General features: G+C 31.1%; 3 protein-coding genes across 3 annotated transcripts; 1 reads left to right on the top strand and 2 right to left on the bottom strand.

Moving 5' to 3' along the window:
* Positions 1-390: 390 nt before the first annotated feature.
* Positions 391-5590, top strand: LOC114400667 (TLD domain-containing protein 1-like). The gene is made up of 9 exons (XM_028363233.1): positions 391-406; positions 981-1134; positions 1225-1327; positions 1442-1546; positions 1661-1746; positions 2189-2430; positions 3740-3929; positions 4864-5047; positions 5154-5590. Exons 2-9 carry the CDS (start codon positions 1079-1081, stop codon positions 5454-5456), a joined length of 1269 nt encoding a protein of 422 aa, XP_028219034.1. The 5' UTR covers positions 391-406; positions 981-1078; the 3' UTR covers positions 5457-5590.
* A 4906-nt stretch (positions 5591-10496) lies between these two features.
* On the bottom strand, positions 10497-11691 carry LOC114399641 (secoisolariciresinol dehydrogenase-like). The gene is made up of 2 exons (XM_028361849.1): positions 11519-11691; positions 10497-11419 (listed from the first exon to the last, which is right to left on the bottom strand). Exons 1-2 carry the CDS (start codon positions 11557-11559, stop codon positions 10597-10599), a joined length of 864 nt encoding a protein of 287 aa, XP_028217650.1. The 5' UTR covers positions 11560-11691; the 3' UTR covers positions 10497-10596.
* A 3947-nt stretch (positions 11692-15638) lies between these two features.
* Positions 15639-17203, bottom strand: LOC114399254 (secoisolariciresinol dehydrogenase-like). Its single transcript, XM_028361406.1, has 2 exons — positions 17071-17203; positions 15639-16662 (listed from the first exon to the last, which is right to left on the bottom strand). The coding sequence occupies exons 1-2, from the start codon at positions 17103-17105 to the stop codon at positions 15861-15863; spliced, it is 837 nt and encodes a 278-aa protein (XP_028217207.1). The 5' UTR covers positions 17106-17203; the 3' UTR covers positions 15639-15860.
* Between the last annotated feature and the right edge of the window lie 8577 nt (positions 17204-25780).

Raw genomic sequence — 25780 nt, 5'->3', positions numbered from 1 at the left:
CTCTCAAAGCTCCAAATACTGCACAGCACAACCACAAAGAAACAAAGAAAGCAACAATGTAACCAAAAAACAAATAAACCAACTTTTTGTAAAAATATACGTTGAGGGGTATTTTGGGGTTTATGAAAAATTGTTGGGTGCCTCTAGCAATAACCAATTTTTGTGTGTGTGTCATGTATTGAGTACATTACGGTTTCCTTTCTCTAAATTATATCAATAGCTAAAAAAAAAAAGAGGATTTAAAGAGAGAAAACTGTCTAAATAAAAAAAAAAAAAGAGAAAGGAAACTGCAACACATTCCCCTTTTAGCATAGTGAAGTAGAGCATGACCTTGGGCAGGGAGGCGAAGCGCAGCAAAATGAGGATAGCCCACTTGCTGTTAGGACACTTTCCATCGCAGTTTCAGGTCATGTTTCTGTCTCTACTGATTTTCCTCTGTGATACTTTTCATTTCCTGATCCAAATTTCCAAAATAAATGTACATTTATTCTATTTTATTTTTTATTTTTTTGCTATGAGAAAGTTAATCTGAGTTTGATACGGGACTTATCAGGATTGGATTAAGATAGACCTGGGCTCAAATTTCTTAAAAGTTAAAAGAAAAATGTCTTTATGTAATTTATTGAAGATAAAATACATAAAAAAAATTAAGAATAAAAAATATAATTAAACCTAAATAAAATTGGTAAAAGTTCATCTCCAATAAAAAATATTTGATGAGTTTTTTTAGAATAGTTTTTTTTCTTTTTTTTGAAGTAAATTCTATTGATATTATATATTTCTTAAGTTTTAACCTAAATATCTTATATAAATAACTTATCTTCAAAGTTTTTAAAAAATAAATTAATGTACTTTAAGATATTCAAATTACTATCTTAAATTTTGGTGCCATAAGGCGAGAGACTCACAGAATTACAGATACATAGATATACCAATACCAATCATCGTGGAAAATTACCCACGGAACAGTGTATTTTCAGAAATCTAGAAACTTGATGATGACGGGGATGGGTATAGCGTGAAAAGGAAAGACGTGCCACGAAACTATACGGAACTGAAATCTCAGTCGAAGCAAGCAATGGGCAACGTTCAGTCACCTCCCAACAATGATCCTCGATATGTTTCAGCAACCAGGTCCCTCTTCTTCTTCTTCTTCTTCTTCTTCTTCCCACACTTTGTGACAGAAAATCAATTTCCATAGACTAATCTCTAGAATCATTGTAGAGCTTTTACTCAAAAGGAACTTGAAGACTTGAGGTCTCTGTTCATCAATCTGGCAAATCAATCCCAGAGCAACGGGAAATACATCTCTCCCTCCGTTTTTCAGGTTTTTTTTTTTACAATCCAATGATTAATTTATTAACTTCAATTCATAACCCATTTGTTATTATCCTCTAAAACCCATGTTTTTTATTTTTTGGTTTTTGCTTTCGTGTTGTAGTCATATTTTGGACTTCATGGCCCTCTTGGGGAGAGGATGTTTGATTTAGTTACTCAGGAGCGCAAGGATCAGAGGCTAACCTTTGAAGACCTCGTGGATGCTAAAGTGAGTTCTTGGTTTTCATCATCGTTTTTTGTTGGTATTGTCCCAAAATTATGACATATTTAACACGGAGTCATGTATCCACTATATATATTGGTTTGATTTTCCATGTTACAGGCTACTTATGAGAAAGGGACAAAAGATGAAATTGAAGAATTCATCTTTCGCTTATTGGATGTATCTGGAGATAATTTTGTAGGGAGGTAGGATGCGGGTCTGATCATATACAAGCCTCCATTTTGTGCAAAATTATTAAGCACTGGAGCTAGTTTACCAATCTGCTAGTTTGAATTCATTATCGTTCTTCATGGCAAAGTGAAATTTAGTCACTTTATATCTAGATATCTCACGATCCATGGAATTATTCTATAGATACTTTTTCGGGTACTGGAGTTTCATTTCTTGGATTTGAACATTTTTTTTTATTAGTTTGATTGGCTGAACTTTGTGATTCAGTTCTACAAGTGATACTTCTTTAGAAGTAGTGTTGTTGGCCTGGTCGATGTTCTGTTTATGTTTCTAACAAAGGGCAACGGATTATAATATGTTAGAATTTTTAGTTTATGAATATAGCCACATAGGTTTATTTTGCTTTACTTTCCCCCTTTTGTATTCTTGTTAATATATCTTACATTGGATATGCAGGTCTGATTTGGAAACTGTTATGATTGCTATTTTTAACGATATATTATGCATAAAAGGTTCTGAGGATAGATCATGTTCACATCAAGATATTTTCAACATATTTCTGAATGCTGCAAATTTCTCCAAGCATGATGAAGGGGGCACTGAGGAGACTATGTCTTTTGAAGATTTCAGAAGCTGGTGTACTCATCTTCCCTCTGTGAGGAAGCTTCTTGGAAGCCTGCTTTTGTCACCTGATTCAGGTATTGCTTCACTTAATTTCCAACATTTTTGTTGTTGACTGAATTTGTTACAAATTTATCTGAAATATGACATAACAAGATCATGATCATGGAGTTATGAGCAGATGATCCCCGGAATGGTCCGATTTGAAGTTTCATGCTTATCAAACTTTGCCTTTGATTATGATTTTTCCTCCCCCAAATTTTACATAGTTGGTCCCGAAGTGGGATTCAATAGGAAGCTGTGTTGGGAAGTCAACAACCAATAAACTTAGCTTAACCTTTCGTGGCATGGGTCAACAATACTACTACGCTCAAGTTTAGTGTTAGGCTGTTACAATTAAGTATGTGTTGTATAGCTCAAGCTCAAGTTTAGTGTTAAATAGTCTATAGCTACTATATTATCATCTAGATGTAGTGTTAAATAGTATAATTTGTTTTAGAACTTGAAATATTGAAACACCTATAGGTGAAGTAGTTGACACCATTATTAGGAGGATTAACTTTATGTGCCTTCAAAAACTCATGTGGGATGACAAAAATGCTACAGAGTTAGGCACTTTAGGATTTCAACTCTGGTGCACAGGTAAAGTTAGAAGAAGAAATTGGGTGGGTATTATTGTTGATTAAGATCTGACTGAATCACGTGGTCAATGTTAGGAGGGGAAACCATTAGAAAGGTTCTTACCGTTCACTGAAATTTTGGTGCTTGATACTGAGAGAGCCCAATGGCATTTATTGTTGCATGTGGCCAACCCCATTTAGTGGTATAATGCTTGGTTGATGTTGCTTTTATTGTTATTGTAGTAGTTGTGTTTGTACTCATTGATCAATAGGTTGGTGTCATTGTAGGCTTCTTATTAGCAACCAAAAATAATTTTACTGCAATTTATTTGACCTACTTAAAATGAAAATATTTTGACCCAAGTAATGATTTTTCTTCTAATAGAATAATTATTGAACAATATTAACTTTAAATAGCAATTGATGGTGATGATCTGCTAAACACATGCTAGCAGCTTGACTAAATGAATACTAGTGACCTAAGAGCAATTCTTTGCACAATATTGAATCTTGTAAAATATTCTGCTAGTTACCATAAACATTTGCGTAAACTGCAATTTTTCTTTTCTTCTGTGTTTGCGTTGAACTTGATATATGTCTGTTAGACTGTTGCACAGACACGTGCAATTTCATTAAACAATATGCTTTACATTTTGACTGTATTCATTTCATTACTGTTACAAAATGCTGTGGAATTAGCTTTGAGTAAGGTCCAGGGTAAATGATTAGTATATTTTCTTATTCCCATGTTTTTACTTTTTCCTAGGACGACCTGGTTATCAGATTCCTAAACTATTGACTTCGAAGGCTATTGATTCTAACATTATACTTTTGAGAAAGGAATATGCTTGGCATATTGGAGGAGCACTCTCTCACCAAGACCTGGAAGATTGGAACCTTTTGTATCATAGTTCTCTCAATGGTCTTAGTTTTAATACATTCTTGGGCAACATTTCGTAAGTACATTTTTTTGCCTTTGAAGCATCCTACTGCTCTAAATTAGTAGATTTCTGTCGACTTCACACATAAAATCAAAATTGCAGAAATTAACCCTAGAGGAGATTGTGAATGGCTAGGCCTTTCATTTAATCAATGGGGTTAAATCTAGAAGAAACAGAACACAAGATGACTTGCAGGACGGACACATTCTTTTTACTATAATGATATCTCCAGTATATTTAAATATTGAGTACCCTCTGAGGTGTTGCAAGCTTCATGGCTGTGTTATCAATGACGGATGGCCCAAATTCTGCCATATAAACATGCCATTGCAACCTTTGGCACAGCCATAGCAGGTCTCCCTTCACATATTGCCTATGACAGTTGGCCAAAAATCCACGATGCCATGGCGGCATGGCGCTTCCATTTAACTACACTTCTTCATGGGCTGATTGCTGTTGCAGTTTCTGTTTAGTGTTTTTAATGCATGGTATATTAAAAAAAAAAAAAAAACAGATTGTGTTAGTTTGAGATACTAAAACTTGATTTGGTACTACACATGGACTACAATTGGGTTTATTGTTTGTTAGTTTTACAAGCCAATAGCTATGAATAGGTTTAACTATATGTTAGGAGCCTTGTTATTACAATGCATAGTTAAAGACTTATCTTAGACTTAGTTCTACCATACATGTAAAAATTGGAAGCAACGTGTAACTAATTTTTATTACTATTATGATTATGATAAGATTGATTAAAAAGAAGCATAGTTTGTCAGTTTATTGGCATCTATTGTTTTATGGGGTTTAAAATGCTAAAAATGACAGTTAAATTCATTTCATTTTCTTTTTATCTACAAAACATTTATGTCTGTTTCTGCACTGCTCTAACAAAGCCCTATGTAGGATTGGAAATTTGGAATACATATTTGACTCTTAATTTCAACTGCAGAAATCATGCAGGCCCAACTGTGTTAATTATTAAGGATAAAGAGGGTTATATATATGGAGGGTATGCTTCTCAACCATGGGAGCGGCATGCTGATTTTTACGGAGACCTGAAATGTTTCCTTTTTCAACTAAATCCAGTGGCATCTATATTCAGGCCAACTGGAGCAAACAATAATCTGCAATGGGTAACTACTATCTACTTGTTTCTGCCTGTGTGATCATCACACTCTATCCTATTTGTTATAGATTTATTATTCTTGTTTAACTCTTGAATGTCCATGTATTGTGTAGTGCGCTATCAACTTCAGTTCAGAGGACATTCCAAATGGCATTGGCTTTGGGGGACGAGTGAATCACTTGGGTTTGTTTATATCAGCAAACTTTGATCAAGGACATACATTTTCGTGTACCACGTTTGGTAGCCCTTGTCTCTCCAAGACTAACCGTATATTGCCTGAAGTAATAGAATGCTGGGGAGTCACACAAGATGCGACACAAGACAAGAATGATGCTGTCAAGGGCACTATTCTGGAGAGGTTCAAGGAAGATCGCAACATGCTCAAAATGGTAGGCCTAGCAAATTCCAGCGAGTAAAGTGTTGCTTGCATGCGTTTGATATAATCCACCCATTGGACTTTTAATATCATTGTTCATATGCCATGAGAAATACAACTTTATGTAGCGGTAATCTTTGTTAAATAACATATTGTGAAGCCTTTCTTTTATAATTCTTTTTGGTACCTTGAGAATAATAATTAACATAAAGTGGGGCTGTACTGTACTTGCATGATAGATACATGCGAAGATTTCTTAAGCATCCGAGCTTGATAATGCTAACAGTATACTACAAAAATCTACAAAATTTAAATGGGTAAATGATCAATTTGGTCCCTCGACTTTACACTCGCTGTCAATTTAATCTCCATATTATGGGAATACATAATTTAGTCCACAATTATGTAAATGCATTGACAATTTAATCCTGCAATCAAGTCTCTTCCATTTCAGTTAATGTTTATGATGACGACGTGACAAATGTAGGTGGTGGAAGTGGAAGCCCCATGTTAGGTCACGCATGTGGGGACAAAATTGTTAGTTGGATTATGTTAGTTTTTTTTTTTTACCTTTTATTAAGTTATCACAAATTGACCTTTAGTACTCTTCCTTTTTATATTTTGTGAGAGAGAGATCGATCCATGGGTTGTTCTGCTCATTCTCACCTTTGCTTTGTCGGTGGCCATGATGATGTAGCGGCACACAGTGGCATTTGATTTGGGGTTGTCATGTACTTTTGATATCTTCGTGTGTGTTGAAGACGACGAAAGACAACTTCCTAATGTAAGGTTTTGGTGTATGTGGAGGGTAAACAAAGTTACTCAAGTTATTGGAGAATGACCTAATGAATGTGTGGATTGTCCATGACTTGTGTAAGGCTTGTGGTGGATATAGTGAGTTTCGAAATGTGTTTTATTTGGTATCAGGAAGAGAGTTTGAGGATGATTTAACTTTATTTTGAATGATGAGGATGTATTAGCGTTGTGTAACACATCTCTCCTTGATCCAAACAAGGATGTATACATATATTTTGACCATGTGATAGATGCCACATCAGAGATTCTCATTGATGGTGCATTTGATGTTGTTGATGAGGTAATAGTTGGCAGCAAAAACAAAAAAGTGATTGATGGTGAGGATGCCGATGTAGATGATTGTATTGGAGATGATGGTTTAACAAAAAAAAATATAATTGTCATTTAATAATATTTGCAATTTAATGGTACATAATTGTCTAGACAATTTTGTCACTACGGATGAAAATATTATCATGAAATTAGGAAGAAAAGTCTTCTTCTCAACATAGTCGTTGCTTTTTTTGTAAATTTTAAATTAAAAATTTTAAAAGTAAAAATTACTATGATTTTAGTCCAAAATACTATTGGTTGATGTGGAATGTACCTTGTATGTCTGACCCAGCATGTGACTTCCACTTCCACCACTTGGATTTGCCATGTCGTCTTTAACATGTCATGTCATCTTAAAAGTTAACTAGAATGAAGGAGACTTGATGGTAGGATTAAATTGTAAGTAGATTTGTATAATTGTGAACTAAATTATGTATTTTCATAGTATAGGGACTAAATTAAAAGTGAATATAAATTGCAGGGACTAAATTAGTCATTTATCAAAATTTTAATGCACTCTATTATTAGTTAAATTTTTATTGAGATCTACAAAATCCAAGGGAGACTCATAAAAAGTAGCATTTACAAAACTGTGATTTTTAATAAATTTTAATTAATGAATAAAAGTGTGTTAGAAAGTGACAAAGTGATTGTTAATAATATTTCTCACTGCAAAGTCGATATCCAAGTTACCCAGTAACATGAATCCTGTCCATGTAAAATATAAAAGGATTCGACTTAGGAATGCGTAGAGGTGTCAAAATGGACAATCTAGTCCAACCCGAAATTTTTATGGGCTGCATTTTTATGGTCCGGTGTTCTGACCCAAAACAGGCCTATTTGGTGATGTTCATTTCAAATATTTCTTTTTCTTTTGAACATACGCACCAATGACCATTTTACTAATCAACAATGATATCTATTTTTTTTTTAATCTTGTTCTACCTCATTTTGTTTTATATTTGTCCCTTTATTTCATCTGTCATATTTTTTCATTTTCTTTACGTTTTCCTTTTTTTTTCCCTTCTTCTTTTCACCACTCGTGTTTACATCTTAAAAGTAGAATATACATACCATTTGGACTTGACTTTAATAATTGATAAAGAAGAAAGTATTGCACATGAGCTGCGTAATAGTGAAAGATTATGGTCAAGGATAGGGAGAAAGTTGATTTTTAGCTAAGATTCGAAACCCAACAGCTTTCCCGACATTATCAAGAAGCATAATGCTTGGCATTGAACAACTAAGCACGTCACCTCACATGTAGGGTCAGGTGAAAATATCACAGTAGTAGGAGATAAGGGTGGTTTAATATAGTTCAACTCAATCTAATGCAACTTTAACTGGTCAAAAAATGAGTAGATTGAGTTTTAAGAGTGGGTTGAAAATCTTATCCAATTAAATTGTAGATGGGCTGTAAGTTATGTTGGATTAATCCGTCATAGTTTAAACAAAAATGTCATAAAAGGACGTTTGATAAATTAATCTACCAAATAATAAATAAAAACATAAATAATTCAAATATAACTATATCGCTAATGAGTTCATCTAAATATTACAAATAAAGAAAATCCAACAAAAGTCAAAACAAGAAATTGGATAATCACCTTAAGTTTTTTTCCCCGAAGAACCTATATGATAATTTTTAATGTATTTTTTTATCATTTTTTTTTTCATTTGCAGATCTTAAATTCTAAATCTCATTTGCTGAGAATTGAACACATTTCACTCGGACTAACAATATGTTTGATCATATTTTTCATTAAATTTTCTTCTATCAGTTTATAAAAAATTAATAGTTACATTAAAACATTTCATTAAACTATGTAGGTGATAAATTTAAGTTTAAAATATGAATTTTTACTGAATATATTATATAAATGTTAAAGTTGTACTAAGAGATTTTAGTTCAAGTGATTAAACAAAATGTGTAAGTTTTGTAAATCTTTTAAATAATGTCTTTCACGGATTGGAATTTCAATATTTTTCCCCTTAAATGTTATATAGGCACAAATTATTATTATCTACTCAAATTGTACTCAGTTCCGTCCCTAATTTCTATGAGTTCCAAAATATCAACACTCCAAATTAAATGTCAAAATTGATTATTCTGATGACTTAATGCTTTATTTGATATATAAATATGAAAGGAAGGAAAAAGAAAAAAAAAAGTGGAATCTAATATGTACGCATAGAGTTTGGTAATTGAATAACAGTGAAATTGCTATACAAGGCGCCACATGTGAATGTAGTGTACATAAAAGTTACGGATAAATTAATAAATACGGCAAATCTTGATATGATTATAATCAAAATTGTATGCCTGTTTAATCCAAAGTTCTTCACTTTCTGTATAATTGGATTTGGTTCACATGGAGGGAGATACTTTTCGGACACCGGGTTATCTCTTGCCTTGACTAAGCTTGAACAATACTGCCACAGACACAGTGCCACATGCCTACGGGTACAATTATTGAGATGTTTCAAGAGCATTTCGATTCCAATATTTTTTTTGCTATAATAATATATTATTATTATACGTCCTTTTTTATATTAGTATTTTTTTAATTTAATAATTTTTAAATGAATCTAAAAAATAATATCATATACATCATTAGTATTGATAACTATTATTATTATTTGATAAAAAAAATACACTATAGAAAATTCACGTTTAATATTCCTTTCGGTCTTATGTATTAGTCACATTCAAAAAAAAATATTTGATCTTATTTATAAGTCATTAACTAATTTATTAATAATGATTTTTTAATTCTGTCATTTATACTATTTTTAATATTTTATTATTAGGGAAGTTTATTTTTTATGTATAGTCCACCTACTCTTTTCACTCCATGCAATTAATGAAAATATGAGTACCTCTTCAAATACTTCATTCTCTTTCTCGTATTATCTTTACTCTCATATTATCTATGTCTTTTGTTTTCTTTCTCAATATTGGAACATCCGATAAGAGTCTCAATATTATGAAGATTTGTTTGGGATGGTTGTGGAAGACTCGTTAGCGTCTGAACATGTTCTTTCCTTCTACTTGGACTAGTATTCATTGATGGAGATAGTTGACTGATCACTCGAAGAGAAATATTGAGATTGAAGATTATTATTGATTCATATTCATTGATGGAGATAGTAGAATAATGAATGAATATTCATAATGACGTGAAAGAAAGAGAATATGAGATGATAATTTAAGCTAAATATTTAATTAATTATTAGTGAAATTAGTTAGATATGTAATTATGTTGAAATATAATTAAAAATTTATTTTATTTTTTAGACATATTTAATGACTTAACTTGTTGAGTTTGATGATTGGGTTGAAACGAAGAGGAAGTAAAATGAAACTCCTAAGTCGTGATAGAAAATTAATAAGCAAAAGGATAGGATAGCTTAAAAGGACGTTTCAATTGTGCCTTTTCTCTTCGAGTGCTAGAATAAAAAAACCTACGGAACACGTGTAATAAATGACTATGGAGTATGGACCATCTGTCCAGACAATGGACACGTGTCATTATTTGTTGACCATTTTCCCATCTTGTATGTTCTCTCTCTTTCTTTGTTGCATTCAACATTTTTAATTAAAATTAATTTTTATTAACATTAAAATATTGAGTTGTTTTTGTTCAATGGCCAATCCTAATTAATGAGTATGGAGTTTGAATATAAAGAGCTTCTTTCGTAAAAAGCAATTTAATTTAAATTTTGTCCTTCATTTCTAATAAGATCATATCATTGTGGACCCTTGTTTAGGAAAGGATTTGGTATCCTTATCTCCAATGCCACAATTAACAAATATGAATATCTGATATATTTCCCCTGGTATTCTTGCCTATAAGTCATGCTTCGGAGAACGGAAATAGATACTCCCCATTTCCGATTTCCTCCGTTTCTTCCATTTCTTTAAGCTTTAAAATAAATAAATTAAGTAACATTTACTTTCTCAAAAAACCATTCACTTAATTATTTTTTAAATTAAAAACAGAACAACTTTTGGTCGAAGTAACCCTGAAATTGAAACTTACAATTTGGGCTTAAACATTAAAAGAAAACTTTGTGAAAGCTTGTTTGGAAGAAGAATTGGTGGTAGTATAACCTCCGTCCACAACTAGATTCACTCCACTCACGTATTTTGACTCATCACTAGCCAAAAACAAAGTTGCTTCTGCCACATCCTTTTCCTTTAAAACCACTCCCTTCAAGTTCGCCGCCTCCAAATATATCTCCTCTGCTTTCTCCTTCTCCATCCTCATCGCACGTGTCAGCATTGGAGTCCCCACCGCATAGGGCGAAACACAGTTAACTCTGATTCCATGTTTCCCCAATTCCACGCACAGGTTCTTCATCAAACCCACCACTGCGTTCTTCGACGCCGCGTACGGGTGCGCCCAACCCGCATTCGACACAGAAGCGATGCTAGCAGTGAAAACAATGCTCCCTTTCTTTCTGGGAATCATGACCTTAGCGGCGTGTTTGGCGGCGTAGAAGGCACCGAAGACGTTCACCTCGAAGACCCTCTTCAGGTCACCGCTGTCGATGGCCGTGATGGAGTTAGAACAGTCGGAACGGCCCGTGATGCCGGCGTTGCTGAAGAGGATGTCGAGCTTGCCGTGTCGCGAGACGGCAGCGTTGACGGCGGTTTCGACGTCTTTGTCGTTGGTGACGTCGCAGTGAACATAGGAAATGTCGTCGTTGTTGTTTTTGTCGGAGGAATTGAGACTTTGGCATAGGGAGTGTCCGAGGTTGTCTTGGATGTCGGCGATGACGACCTTGGCACCGTGGCGAAGGAAAAGCTTGGCGGTGGCTTCACCGATGCCACTGGCTCCGCCGGTTATGAGTGCTACTTTGCCATCTAACCTGCATGTGCATGCTTGGAAGGGTAAGTACTTCAGAACAGAGTAGTAAACAAAATCATGGAGTAATACATGAATTTGAGTACGTAGTGGTTTTGATTACCTCTTGGAGAGTGGAGCGTCTGAGGAGGAACATGCTTGCATGGCTTTCTTTCTTTCTTCTAAAGCTCTATTATTGGATAGAGAAAAGGAAAGGGAGAAGAGAGGGACTAATTGGCTTTAGTGTGGTGTGAAACCTATTCTATTAGCATCCTTTCATGAATCTCACGGATGCGCAATATTACCCCAGCTTATCGATAAAGCAAGACCTGTTTCTGAATTGCTGACATGCACTGACACTTGACAGATTGTGCCCCAACTTTTTCTTTTTTTTTTCTTAACTGTTTGGATTTATCATGGGAAAAAAAATTAATTAATTTAAAATTCAAGTCATAACATAAATAAAATTTGATTAAAAATTATTTTTGTTAAAGATTAAAATTAAATATTATCTAAATAATTTGAGTTTAACTTCAACTTCAGTATAGCTCGATCCCTTGATTAGTTGTAAACTCATTATTTGGAGATGAATAAATTGGGCTTAAAGCAATATTGATACTGGACGACATAACTCCAATAATAATTACGGCTGTTGGTATAGCTAGATGAAGCAAAATTTGTGAATGCATTATATGAAATTAGGGTATGTTTCTGAAGAATATGTAGCAAAAGAAACAATGTTGGTCAGTATGTCGTAAAAATTAAACACCAGCATCTATGAAACAAATTAACAACAGTCAAATTAATTTCAAGAAGTGGGAACAATGTGTGGTGATGGACTGAAGATCTGTCTTTTTTTCTTCAAATAATAGGGTAACTATGAGGTTTTTTTTTTTTGCTCCAACTACCTTAGATCTAAAACATTGCATTTATTTAAAAGCATACATAAACTCAAATTTAATTAAAGTAAGGAAGTAACTAAACAAAACATATGACTTTTAGAAAAAAAATGGTAACTTCTAAGTTCTGATGACAGTCTTTATATATATATACACACACATAAGCACATAATCACATTACCAAACGATTGCAAGCGGAATTGTTTCGGAGCATCTGAAGTGTAAGATATTTCTCTAGCTACAAGAGTCGATCTCCTCTAAACACATAATTTTTTTTCTTTCTAATGAATAAAACTTAAAGCAAAATATTTATATTTATGTTATTATGTTTTCAAATCAAATAATAAAACATTAATTTTTTAACATTAAATATTCTTCATTAAAATAAGTTACTGAATACGAAAATAAAAAAGTTAGATATCGCAGTCTCGAATGGAATCCTAATTTTTGAACACTTTAAATACTTTGTTGACGTCTTTATTTTTTTAATCTTTTTTTTCAATTGTTTATTTATGACTTACATTCAATAATCAAATGTGTTTCTCATTCATGACTTACAGTGAAGTATGTTAATTAGTTGGTGACTTAATTAAAATTACAATGTTGGAGAATATCCAGAGGCATGCTATTTTATTGTGGGGAGGGGCGTAAATTGTATGAGCTGGGGAGTGTTTCACTGGTTAATTGTGAACACGGGGAAAGTGTGGGGCTATACTGTTATAGTGTCATTTCTGTATCCAGTGTACAGCTTGATGAGTGAATTGGGTACAACTTGTTATTAATATTTTTTTCTGATAAAAAATACCAATTTATTTTTCTTTCTTTTTTTGTTTATATATCTAAGAGAGTCTACTGTCAATATCCAAGAAATTTCCAGGGATTTTTTTTCCTATTGGAAGCATTCGCTGTACGTGAAGGTCTTCATCTTGGATCATATCATGTTCACATGGAGGGAGATGCTTTTCGGACATCGGGAATCTCTTACCTTGACAAAGGTTGAACAATACTGCCACTTGCAGGTACCATTGCATCTCGATTCCAACATTTTTTTTGTTAATGTAGTTATTACCTTTTTAAACCAAATTACTTTATAGTTATTTTATAACTATTTAACCTTATTTTAAAAAAAATCAAATTACTTTAAGACTTAAATATATTTTTAATTTTTTATATTTGAGTAATTTTTTATTTAGGGTTTTTAATTCAAAATTTATATTTTTAATCCCTAAATTATTAGAAATGTTATTATTGTTCCCTTATCCCTATTGGTGTTAGACTTATTACTCGCGTGGCTAAGGATATCCATGTCAATAATACACATGTGTAATTAATTATAAGTTGTGAAATTTTTTATAAATTTGATTGATTTAAATATCTAGGTCCATCAAATTTCAGTTAAGTCTATTTTTGGTTGGAATTTTTTTAGTTGATTCCAATTTAAAAAGTTTAAGCCTCTAATTTGAAAATAACTTAATTAATTGGGTCCTCAAAATTAACATTAAAAAATTTCGAGATGTGATTGATAGTGTGTTTTCTAATAATTTTAGAAATATAATTTAAGGCATTTTCAAACTCCGAAAATTTAGGTTAATGTGTCATATTAAAATGTTTTGTGATTTTAAACTCCCAAAATTCAGTAAAGCAAAATTAAACACCATGTTTGCACGTTTTAGCTACAAGTCATAATAGTTAATTCCAAACTAAAACACAAGTCAAAACCTCACCCATGACAGTGTGACGAGGAGCAGGGGAGGGGGAGAAAATAATGGTAAGCATTGGAGTATGTGGGTTTTTTTTTATCATCTGGGTATAATTTTTTTTCAAACTTATTAAATAGAAATGCTTTTTGAATTAATTTTCATTTAAAAATAACTTGTAAAAATAATTACAATTTTATAAACAAAAATAATAAATCTTTATACCACTTCAGTTTTAAAACTTGTGGCCTTATAACTTGAACTAGTAATAGATAAGGTTTGAGCTTTGAATTTTTTAAAAAGTTCAGACCAGCAAATTTATATTTCATCATATCCTCATTCCGAAAATTGATATTGTATTTAATCTAAAAGGAAACGGAGAGGATGCATTTATGAACTGTAGTGTACTTGTGAAAATAGTGTGGGTATGATTTCTCAGTTCCTGCCAAGTGGCGATTGCCGATTAACGACCCATTGGTCATCAGTGTGGACTTTGGCAACCACGTGTTGCGACTCCTAGGTACACCATTGACGTTGTTTAGCCCTAGGTTCTTTATAACCATGTGCACCAAATAACAGCAAAACCATACGCCCACTAGAACATATGTCGTTTTTTTTTTTTATTATTTATTCAACAGTTTTTTTTTAAAAAAATCATTATTCCCCACCATCAGAAAAATGTGAATTTTAATCTGTTGGCCTTCTCCCTGATTGCACTCCTTCTCTACCCCTCCTATTCTCCTAACTTTTCTTATTCTCTCTTCTTTCTTTTCTGACTTTTGCAATCAGTATTTTTTTTAAAAAATTGCTGAATTAGTATTTTTAAAATGTGTAATACATAGGATAAATATCCATTTTATATAAATTAAAATTTATAATAAAGAAATATTTTTAATATATAAATTAATTTTAAAATTATAATAAATAATTTATATTGTGATATCCTAAAAACACTCTTATTAAATTAAAAACTCTTATTGAAACAATAGTTTCTAAAAACCCTAGTGATTCCAATCGAGAAAGAGAAAGAAACTTACTCTGACATGCAAACTAATCCGGAACAAGCTAGCCCAACCTCCCTCGCATCCAATGCCCTACTCCCTAGTTTCGTCCCATTCTCTTCAGTGCCTAGCTGCACCAATATCTCATACAAATAATTAAATTAAGACATTACATGCAGTACACGTAAACATCTTCCTTATAATTCATTCGTGTGTGTCCCTCTTCGACTCTTTTTTATTTATCTGATGTAAAAGAATACCTCTTACATTAGTTTGTTTTTATATTTGATGTAAAAAAATATTTTTATATTTGTTGTAAAAATAATTGATGTAAAAAATTATTGTATCACACATAATGATATTTCATGCATTTTACTGACGAAAACAATTTATGACAGATCAATAATCTGTTGGACCATTCATTTTGGTATTTTATGTATTTGAAAAAAAAATTCAAAATAGTAAAAACAGTCGTCCACTTCAGTAGTGCAGGACATTTCACACGAAAGATACACACAAATATGAGTGTGGGTTTTTTTTAGCATTTGACTTCTGTATTTGTATTTCTCTCTTATTGTAAATATTCTATTCGGCACTCAATTAATACATGCCACTAAGCCATCCATTATATTATTCAACAAGTTTAACTTACATACTATTTTATATTATATTTTAATTCACATACAGAAATACAAATTTGGATTTTTTTTCCAGCTAAAAGTAACTGCACTTTTTGCTAAATAACAGAAATATTGTATTATTGTCTTACACACACTTTCACTTTTTTATTTTATTTTAATTCAAACTAGAAAACACACCTTTTGGCTTTTGGTCGAAGGAACTCAAATATGAAAGCTTACAATTTGGGCTTAATCAGCAGAAAACTTTCCTAAAGCTACTTCAGCCGAAGCAGTATTGTTAACACTGTAACCTCCGTCCACAACTAGGTTGACCCCACTCACGTACTTTGACTCATCACTAGCAAGAAACAAAGCTGCTTCTGCCAAATCCTCTTCCTTGAGAACCACACCCTTCAAGTTCCCTGCCTCCGCAAACAGTTCCTCTACCATCTCCTTCTCCATTCCCATTCCACGTGTCAGCAGAGGAGTGGCCACAGCATAGGGTGAAATGCAGTTAACTCTGATTCCATGCTTCCCCAGTTCCACGCACAAGTTCTTCATCAGACCCACCACTGCGTACTTCGACGCCGTGTATGGGTGCGGCGAACCCGGATGAGTCACCGAAACAGCGCTAGACGTGAACACAATGCTCCCTATCTTTCTAGGAATCATTATTTCAGCGGCGTGTTTGGCGGCGTAGAAAGCGCCGAAGACGTTGACTTCAAAAACCCTCTTCAAGTCAGCAGGATCAAGGGCGATGATGGAGGAGTCCGAATTGCCACCGATTCCGGCGTTACTGAAGAGGATGTCGAGCTTGCCGTGGCGTGAAACGGCAGCTTTGACGGCTATTTGAACGTCGTTATCGTTAGTGACATCACAGTGAACATAGGAAATGTTGTTGCCGGAGTTGAGGTTTTGGCAAAGGGAGTGTCCGAGGTTGTCTTGGATGTCGGCGATGACGACCTTGGCACCGTGGCGAAGGAAAAGCCTTGCAGTGGCTTCGCCGATGCCACTTGCTCCCCCGGTGATTAGTGCTACTTTGTCTTCTAACCTGCATGTTTGGATGGGTAACTGGGTAAGTTCTCCAAGACGAGACAAAGATAGCCTTGTTTCGGGAGCATATATTAAGAGGTAAAAAACAATACTCCCTAATAATTATCTTAGATTAGATTGTTCTCCCTAATAATGATCTTAGATTAGATTGTTCTGCACAGATTAAAAAAAATAATAACAAAAAAATAAAAGATAATAATTATAAAATTATCTTCACATTATCATCAATTTATCTTCAAATTTTATAATTTATCATTAATATATAAAAAATAATTAATCTTATATTAAAAAATCAAAATAACAATTATATTAGAATAAATATTTTTTTTGTTACATGAACGATTATAATATGACGAAAACGAATAATTAATTTGAAGTTTGAGCAGTGGTTTAGAGTTTAGATTACCTCTTGGAGAGTGGAGCGTCTGAGCACCCTTGCATCTTTCTTCTTAACTCTTAAGCCCTAGTGAGAAGAAAAGGCCATTACTTCAACTTATGTAGTAGTAGCTAGTTTTTATATGGTTTTACTGTTAGAGACGTGTAGAATGTCAATTGTGATAACAGTAGTATTTGAATTGAACTTATTTTAATTTGGAGAGTATATAACGTGAGATTCAATCAATTATTCCATCATGTATACGACAAATAGTTCTCACTCTTCCTCATTTACGTATAATTAAATACATATGTATAGTATCACGGATAATTAAATAAAAACTAAGGCCGTAGGTAAATGGTAAATATAAAAAATTCATAAAAAAACTTAAATATTTTTGTCTTTTTAAGCAAGATGAGTGTTTGAATCATACTCTAACACACCTCTTTAAAGGAAATTTTTTTATTAGTTAAAACTTATTAAAAATTTAAAATTAAAAGAGAAAATTAATCAATAAGAGACAGTATATTTAAAAGAAAAAAAGTGTACGTCAGAGATTAATATATTCCTAAAATTTCTTTTTCTAATATAGTTAACGTGGTTGGTGGACAGAAGTCCAAAGTCAGGCCGTAATATTGGACATGGCCATGTCCAGAACAATTCCTATAAAAAGTTGTTCCAATTTAGGGCTCCTTCTCATTGATAAGTGATCATATGAATAACATAAATTGAAAAAAAAAAGTGTGATTTTTCTTAAATAATTCGGCTAAAATGAAAATCTTCTTATATAAGACGAATTTGAATTAAAAAATTACAATTTTATAGGAGCTAAAGTGGTAGCAGTAGAGTCTAAAACGGATTAAGAAATTTATAAGGAAAAAAAATAGTTAAGCCAATAAAAATATGAAAATTATCTCTTAAAAAGTTACTAATCATTTATAAATATGTTCATTTTAGCACTTTTAATAAGTTTTGTGACCTCAAGAAGAGATATTAAAAAAATTAAAATAATATGTCTCGAAAAAGGAAAATAGTAATGAAAAGAGGTATAAGATAGAGACGTACGGTATATAGGTTTAATTATTAAGAAAATATTTTTTGAACAATAAAAAGTGAAATAACATTTGTTGCTTTTTATTTTAAAGAGTACTTTTTGTGTGCGTATATTAATAAAGATGAAAAATAATAAAAATGAAAATTATTATGTGTAATTTTGTTATGTAAACATAAAAAAGAAGTAATTTTTTCTCATGTAAAATAAGAATAGCAATAGCATCTTGGCGCATTGTTCGTTCAAGTTTCAACTGTCTAATCGGAAAAATTTACCCGTACCTGGTGGCGGATCCACCTTACGAGGTGGGGGTGAGGCAATTGTCCCCACAAGTTTTTTTATTTATTATTATTTTGAATATATTTCATGATTTATATTTTTGTTCCCACAGAAAAATAGTATTACTCCCATGAAACTATTTTTTCAGATGAATGTAAGAAATTATAAAAGATAAAGAAGAGATTACTTTGGTATTAAATTTACCACCTTACTTTGATAACTTTTACAGTATTAATAATGAAAAAACTATATAATATTTTTAAAATATAAAAATGCATAAAAATATTATAATTAATAAAAATATAAGTATTTAATTTTTTATATAGAAAATTAAGTTTTAAAATGTAAAATTAATCTATTTTAAACCATTTAAAAAATTAATTATGAATTGTATAATAGAAAATTACTTACCGCAAATAGTAACATAATTTGCATGTTAAATCACTAAAAACTATTTTTTAACATCATGTATAGTAATTTATAATTTTGTAATCTATACTAAACTAAAATCTTACATTATCATTAGCCAATCATTGAAACATATGAAAATACTTAAATTTTTTAATTTTGAATTTTATTTATATCCAATTTATTTCTCTTATTTATTGATATTAAATTATAAGAAGTCTGTAAGCTCACAGGTAACCCGTTTAACTGGCAAGTTAAACAGATTACACTTTATTTTTTTGAGGGAGTTAAACGGACTTAAAATATCAAAGCCCGTGTATCATGAGTTACGGTTTGACGGGTGGTTCTAGACTCACTGCGCGTACCCATGGTATTTTATTTGTCGGCACCGTACCCAAGGAGATATGTTAGATAATAGATACTTATATGAACATAGTCACCCATGCAACCCTTTTCCAAGACTTTCAACAGTGACGTCGAATTCCCAAGTTTCCACATTCTTCAGTTTCATCTGAATTCTCGAATTCACATTTCTTTAACTAATATATATATATATACCTACATTTTAAGTGCTTAAGTTTTTTTTAAAAACTAATATTTTAGTTACTCTAAGTATTAGTTTCGAAGGCCGCTTTCTTTTTAAAAATATTTTTTTTCCGTATTTTTCTTAATAATATTAATGGCAATTCCTCTGTTATTTAATTTATTTATTTTCATTGTCCCGCCGTGATCCTAATTGCAACAAGCTTTTGACTAATAACTTTTAATTACTAACTGATTTTTTAATTTTTAACTAATAATTTATCAAAACAGAACCGCTGATCAATTCAAAAGGTAGACAAGGGCATATATATTCTAACTCGTAAGGCTGTCTCACCCCATTTTCATTCTTGTATATTGGACTTGAATTTCGTTTTTTAAACACCATACAATTGATATCTTCTTTAATATTATATATAACTATTTATTTGTTATTTTCATATATTAACATATAAAAAAGTCCTCTAAAATCACAAACACATCAAAATTTATCTCACTTTTATTGTAGAAAAAACATTTTTCATTGACAGTTAACAGAAGCCGGAAAGTTAGATGCAACATCAAAAGAAAGCTTGGCCATTGCATTTTTATATTAAGGCATCAGTAATATTTCACATAACCGTAGACCAGATATCAAACTGCACTGTTATATTGGTCCAGCCCATTTGTATTTGCTATTTACAATCATTATAATTATGTCCACCTACAAAAGGAGCGCAATCGACGGGTATGTTTGATTTAGAGGAAAAAAACTAATAAAAAAGTAAAAGAAAAAAAATAAGGAAAAAAAGGAAAAAGTGAAAAAAAATAAGATTATTTTTAAAGTTGTTTGATAGAAAAAATAGAAGAAAATAAAGTTAATTTTGTTCCGTTTTTAAGTTGTATAAAAATAAAAATAAAACATATTCATAAAAAATTATATAAATATCCATAAGAAAGAATAAAAGTTCCGAAAATAAGAAAAATTTAGTATTTTAAAGAAAAAAACAACTATTTTCTTTCTGAAAAAGCAAAAAGATCAATGCTAAAAAGAATCCATTTCTTTCTTTTTTTTTTCTTCTCACTTCTGAGCAGATGGATTTTTAATATGGGTCTTACCATTTAATTTCCTCCATTTTACCTTTTTTTTAAAAAAGTACAGTCCTTCCTTCTAATTTATCAAAAAAACCATATTAATTTACTAAAAAAATTTAATGAAAGATTTTGGTAAATGTTCTTTGTTGAAAAGACGCGGAAATGTTAAATGGTTCGAAATACAAAACGCTGTGCGACCGAAAATATTGACAATATAACCTCTTTAATGATAGTTAACCTAAAAAATATGATAGTTAACCTCTGAATTCTGATGTAATTTTGCTACAAAAAACAAACTTTTAAAAAGTTTACAACCTTCACAAAACACAGTTCAACAACTAAATTGGGTCCCCTTAATTGTCACAAGCTATTTTCTGCGACATTGCAGTGCAATTAGCTCTTTTGTAAATAATATTCTCTTCAGTTCTTTGTATAAAAAATAGATAACTAATTTTATGAAGATCAACAAAAATAGTTAAGTTAATTATTTTTCATTAAAAATCTCATAAATTTAAATTTTATTCTAAAAATATTAATCACACTATATGTAATTCAAAATATATTTTTTCTCACCAATGCGTGTGTGTTATATTATTACAATATTGGATCAATAAATATATTCACTTACATAATAAGGAGTGGGACTTTTTGAAATACAAATTAAATAAATAATTTCCTGAATGATACAAGCCTCAAATTATATGCCTATTTGATACATGTTCTTGTGCAAGGTGAGTAATTATGTAGCATGCAATCGATTTCTCTACCCCATTTTTTCATTTGGTCATTTGCTGCGTTGACCAATCGATTTCTCAACGTGGTTTTGTTTTTCTTAAAATCTTTTTTCAATTTACTTATTGTTAATAAATCTATTTTTATCCCATAACTTTAAATAAAATAAATTTAAAAATAATTTAAAACATTTATTTTGTTTCCTTAAATATGAAACTTGACTTAATGACGTCTTTTATATTTCTACTAACACGGGGTGATTTTTTTACAACAAACTAATTAAAATGATTTTTTAAAGCAAACAAAATAAAGAAACAAAAACTGTCAAATAAATTAAGAAACAAAAAAACTCGTTAAGGAGTTGGTTAGGAAGAAGTCGATTTTTGAATGCCGCAAATGACATAATGGAGAAACTGAGACAGAAAAATCGGCTGCTTGCTACACGATTTCTCACCTTGTACAGTAATATATATCAACAGGTAAATAATTTGAGGCTTGTATCATTCAGTTAATTATTTATTTGATTTATATTTTATGGGTCAAAAACTCTAAGGAGTGGGTGTTTCATTAATAACTTTTATAATCAATGAAGGATTAAAAATTAATAATGTACATTTGAAGAAGGTGAGTACATGTTTCTCATTATTGGAAAAAAAATACCATCTTTATTTGCTATATTCTTTTGTAAAGGATAAAAAAGGAGTATGTTATAATTTCATGTACATATTGCTGATCCTATTAAAATAAGAGAGTGAGGGTCAAAGAGTCAGCTTTTAGAGTAATTTAATCACTCTTCTATTATAATTGATTTATCATCCATATTTAAGTTCAAAAGTTTCTTTTTTGTTAAAAAAGGTATAATAACATTAACATGTACACATAAATTATTTTAATTCTAGTTAATCAGGTGGTTATTTAGCTAATATTAAGTTGTTTATTCAATTCCAGTGATAAGAATAGTCAAACAGAAAGTTAAATGTGCATGAAGGCATCCCTTTGTCAAACATAAGTTATCAACATCTTGTGTGTGTTTGTCTTCTCGTTAGCACATTCCAATGCACATTGATGTCATTGCAGAAGTCTCTGGTATTATTGGATTCAACTGTGTGGAATATTGTTTGTAATTCTACTATGTGCAGTAATTTTTATATAGGTGATTCTCTACTGACTTTCTCAGCATATTATTAGTATCGTGTCTGGTAGTATTGGAATATCTCTGTTTTACAACCGCCGCCACCCCTCCCTCACCACAAAAAATTAAAAAATTAAAAAATTAAAAATTAAAAAATTGGACACTCTTAAAATCTGAGAAATGTACTTCCCAAAGTAGAATGTATGAGTTGAAGTTTGAGAAAGAGAAAGAAAGAAAAATATGATATTAAGTGATGTAATAAAAAAAAAGAGATATATTATAAAAAATGAGATGAAAAGGGAGATAAAAAATAAAGTAAATGCAAAAAATATAATTATTGCTTTTATAACTGTGTTATTTAATTTTTAAAAATTAAAAAAATATACATGTCAATTATTTTATTAATAAAAGTGGCATTTGCATCTGAAGAGAGGGAACAACAGCCGTACGTGCCTTTGCTGGATCTGGAATATATATGATTCATTCGTTTAGAATGAATTGAATAATTAAGTCATTATTTTACTTTGTTGAATACCTTATTCAGTTATACTCACCTAATAACTGGGCTCTTAAAAAGGCCGAACACAACCACGTGATATCCATAATTATTTTGGGCCTACATAATGCTGCAGTTGACGTTAATAATTAATTTAATCATGCAACCATCAAAATTTAGGAAAAAATTTCTTATAATATTTCCTTATTTTTCATATGATATTTCCTTTATTATAAAGAAAAGGCAGTGAGTCATATTTAAGTAGCTGTTGGCCGTATGTATTAATCTCCTTTGGATGTATGTAGCTAGTGATCAACATTTAGTTTGAAAAATCATTAATCAAAATTTCAAGAAGCCACCTATATATAGCACTGTTTCCAAATGGATGAGGAGAAATGCATGAAAACACAAGGTGATTAGTGTGGTTTCATCCTCAATATTTATCTTCCTCAGATTTTCTTTTGCTTGTATTCTATCCATTAACATCCTCCATGCGAAAGCTGAAACATTTGATGGAACATGAACTCCCCAAAAACATCTAAAAATAGATTTATCTGTAGGTGCCTCCTGATCATGTAAGAAGACATATGCTTCTTTCACTGAGTAATCACCTGTGCTGTTATAGCATTTCTTGTAGTGGACAGAGTTAATTGGTACTATGTGCGTTATTAATGTTTTATGTACACATTAAATACTCCGCTAATAATATCATTCTCACATTAATTTTATCTATCACTTATTAATTACCAAATACTAATGGCCTCATTATCATCATTCAACAACCACTAAACTCCATTAAATAAAATTCCACGACAGTGCCTATAACCATATTTGTCCATCGCTCCCATATTAAATTTAGCATCATAAATACCATTAATGATTCTAATTATTTTAAATTTTATTTTTATTAATTTTTGTACTAACTGTTCCTTTTGTTATATCCCATATTAAATTTAGCATCATAAATACCATGAATGATTCTATTTATTTTAAAATATTCTTTTATTAATCTTTGTACTTGCTACTCCTTTTGTTATATTTTTGTTAGACGTTTTAGAAAAGAAAAGAAAAATCTTATTTTGATTGTCATTTATAATAATAAATAAGTACTAATTATTTTTTCCTATTATATCTTATTTACTACCTCCATCCCTAATTATAAGAACATTCCAATTCATTCATGTTCAATGATGGATCCATTTTTTTTTAGTGGGAGCAAGAAATAATTTATAATATTTTTACAAAAGTGAAATATATATCACAAGGTATTACAAAATATATAATATCATGATAAAAAAAATCTAAAGTACTTAAGTTTCTACAAATTATAATTGTCCTCTACGCATTTTCATACTTTGAAAATATTCTATTATTTTTCATTGTCAATAATATAAAAAATATTTGTCTTTATGTATGTAACTAAACAATCATTCAACCATTCATCTCCCATGTAATTTTGCCTTTTATTCTTCACGAAATTCATTGCAGAGGAACATCTTTCAATTGTTGCAGTTGTCATAGGTAAAATCAAAGCTAACTTCACAAGCAAGTATATCATTTAATACACAATATGCTTTTTATTTTTCACCAATATTTGAGAAAGATCAACAATCCCTTTTAACTTTAAAAACTGATCATCAGATCAAATATCTTTGATAAAAGTTTTAAATTGACTTTCAAGTTTCATACAAGAAAATTCTGATGGATAAAACTTAGTCAAAAAAATTAACTTTTCCTTATCAAATGGAAAAAATGAATCTCTTGGATTTAAGCTTGCTACACAAAGAAGCAACTCAATGTTCACCTTAGTAAATCTATTGTTTAACTCTTGAAGTTGTCTATCAATCACTTGATAAAATAACTTAACTTGAAAGCGATAAAGATTTGAAACTTTTTAAACTTTACTCTTTGATCTTTTTGTGTAATGAATGCATTATCCATATTTGGAATGTTAATATCTTGCTTTTTCACAAAATAATGATACTTCATTCAATAAAGTATGCAAACCATCATTTCTCATGCTTTGTAATCTCTCATTGCACATTTAACCTAATGTCATAGCATTTACAATATCTTGATCACTTCTTTGTAATGCTTGAGACAACTCATTAGTGATCCCCAATATATGCCTCATCAAGTGCAAGTTAAAAATAAATTCAAAAGACTACATAGATTTCAATAAATGACATGCTTTGGTGCGTTAATATGAGCTTATGCCATTTTTCTCAACAAATTCAAGGACATCAATCACTGAAGTAATAGACAAAGATATCAAGTTAAGTAGTGTACCATAATGTAAGCCCTAGTGTACCATAATGTAAGCCTTATCTTGTATCTCCAGCTTGTTTCAATGTTGTTTCTTGATTAAAGCCAAAACCACTAGAAATTTCTCCATTCTTTAATGCTTCGACAACTTTAAGAATTTGACTTTCTTTGAGAATCTCTCTCGTCGTTTACATGAAACTCCAATAACATTAGATAAATTGTTAACCAAACTAAAAAAACAACCAATCTCAACTTGTTTTTTTGCAATTGTCACAAGTGCCAATTGAGGTTGGTGAACAAAGCAATGAACATAGAATGCACAATTATTTTCTTTCAAAATCAAACTTTTGAGACTATATCCCCATCATATCCTTGTCCACGCACTCTTGATAGGCTTAAACCATGTTTTGCAAACAATGACTCCAATACCAATTTTAAAGATATGATACTTATATCTCAAACATGAACATGACTAAGAAACCTCTCAATGACACTTCCATTTTTATCTGCATAACTTAAAACAACAAACATTTACTCATTAATTGATATATCTCGAGATTCATCAATTAAAATAGCAAAAAAATATCTCTAACATCATTAACAATAATTTTTGTGGTCTCACAAGCTACGGCTGTCACAATGCCCTTTTGAATATTAGGTGCCACTAATTTGAGATTTCCACAAGCATTTTTTAGAACCTTATCAATCTCTTCATTATGATTGGACATAAAATGTCGAAGCTCGAGGAAATTACCTTGATTTG

The sequence above is a fragment of the Glycine soja genome, chromosome 19, assembly GCF_004193775.1.
Source record: "Glycine soja cultivar W05 chromosome 19, ASM419377v2, whole genome shotgun sequence".
NCBI lineage: Eukaryota > Viridiplantae > Streptophyta > Magnoliopsida > Fabales > Fabaceae > Glycine > Glycine soja.
The sequence above is the reverse complement of the archived record's forward strand: the minus strand, read 5'-3'. Positions and strand labels throughout refer to the sequence as shown.